Source organism: Plasmodium malariae (assembly GCF_900090045.1).
Source record: "Plasmodium malariae genome assembly, contig: PmUG01_00_16, whole genome shotgun sequence".
In the NCBI taxonomy this organism is placed as follows: domain Eukaryota; phylum Apicomplexa; class Aconoidasida; order Haemosporida; family Plasmodiidae; genus Plasmodium; species Plasmodium malariae.
This window is the reverse complement of record NW_021638287.1, coordinates 55,147-57,327: the sequence shown is the minus strand read 5'-3', so window position 1 is coordinate 57,327 and position 2,181 is coordinate 55,147. Positions and strand designations below refer to the sequence as shown.

General features: G+C 17.8%; 1 pseudogene across 1 annotated transcript; it reads right to left on the bottom strand.

The window, feature by feature from the left end:
* Positions 1-1,065: 1,065 nt before the first annotated feature.
* Positions 1,066-1,805, bottom strand: PmUG01_00035100 (annotated as a pseudogene). The gene is given in 4 exon segments: positions 1,066-1,413; positions 1,427-1,444; positions 1,459-1,692; positions 1,707-1,805. Coding segments are annotated over 4 exon segments (699 nt in total).
* Positions 1,806-2,181: the final 376 nt, after the last annotated feature.

The window sequence follows — 2,181 nt, the reverse complement described above, 5'->3', positions numbered from 1 at the left end:
AATATTAATAACAATCAACAATATTTTAAAATTTGTACCAATTACAAAAATAGAGCGAATTTAAATTACAACAGATAAATAAATAATATTTATAAAAAAAAAAAAATTAAACTTAATAACTTATTTATGCCATATTCAACTTCATTAATTATTTTTATCTTATGATGATTTAAAGAACAAATAATATAGATAGCTTATTAACATAAAATTGTTCTGTATTATATATATTTAAGTAATTTTTACAAAAATTAACTAATTATATTACAAAGAATAATGATAAAACAATAAATGTTTTTAACGATCATTATATTTTAAAAATTTATAATTTTCAAGTTATCACTTATAAATAATCGATAATTAAATATGTATGTCATTTTATTATATATAATGAACTTCACATATATGCCAATGCAAAAAAAATAAAATTTGACAAAATGATATATACAGTAAATATGTTTTTTAGGACACTTATAATAAAATTTAATTAATTTATCTGTATTAAATCGTTATTTTAGTAAATGACATACATATATATATATGTATGTAAATTTACAGAATTACATTCAATTCTTTTCATGTAATACAAAAAAAGACATTTATTTATAACATTAAATCAAAAATATATTTTCCTGAGAACCTTTTCATATAATAATTTTAGATAAGAACAATATGAAAAATAAAAAAAAAACACTTTGATATAAATATATATTATCAGTGTTCAATAAAATTATATGTATACTGTTATAATATATTAATTTTAATGACTAAATATATATTTATAGAAATATATTTTAATACACAAATGTATATATTATACCATAACATTTAATTAAAAAACAATAATTTAAAATACAAATTATAATGAAATAAACAAATTTGAATTTACAAAAAAAAGAGGGATATATAATTTTATTAATGTATATAAAAGAGACCACTTATACACTTGTATTTATATCATTTTAGAATTAAATGTATACTTTTTATGTATATCGCTGAAAACATTATAGATATCACTTCCTATATGAGAGTTCCTTACAGAAAGATATATATTCATTATTACTCATTTTAGTTAGTCATTAAAATAATTCTTTTATATTTTTCAATATTTTATAAAATCATACAAATAGCTACTATATGTATAACTGATAATATAACCATAATTATGCTAATTAATATAATATTTATACATGGTTATATTACCTCTGGATATGTGTTTGCTGAGACTTCCGCAAAATTCTTGTAAAATTCGTTTTTTTCAATTTCACTTTAAGAAATATTCAATTGTTTTTATTCTTCTAACGAGGATATTGCTATATCTAACAAGAACAAATTAAAAAATAGGAAAACTCCAAATGCGTAACTTCTAAATTTAATTTATTTTAAAGATATATTACTAATTCTCCTGTTTTTATCAGTAAAAATTATCATAGACTTTTTTTTAGATCCAATTATTTTAAAAAGGAAATGTTGTCCGTCAATCATTCCATTATTATAATCTATAATTTCTGTAAAATAGTTTGCCTTATTTAATAAAGTTTCATTTGATTATTTGTTTTCACTTTTAGTTCCTTTTTCATTATTAGATATATTTTCCCGTTGTTTGACTTTATTATTTGGAAACTTTTCTTTTAACCATACATTGCTTCTATCCTTATATTGTTCATACTTTGCTAATAACCTATATATCTTGTATCTAATATTCTGCCAGAGTTAAAGTTTCCATTTACTTATTTGATAAATATACACTAAAAACACAAATTATTTATTTTTAATATGAATAAACTAACGCTAAAATATATAATAATAAAAGTAAAATTTGAAAAATATATATAATAAAAAATTACGTATATGATATTATTGTCTTACATAACTATTAAAATTGTATGTCTATGTTAGAATGATATAAGAAGCTGTTTTAATTAATATAGTTGTCTTAATTTTTTTATCTATTATATAAATATTTAATATTTTATCTTATTTAAAAAGAACATAATTTGCAATAATATAATATACTTATCTGAGTTAATACATTTTTTACCACTACAAGGTATTCTATCAAACAAAAAATGTAAAAATATTCCTAAGGAAATATTACTTTTTAATTATTTCACAATTCATAATTGTTAATATATTATATATTGTTTTTAGATATATATGTATTATAATCATTTTGCGTATTTA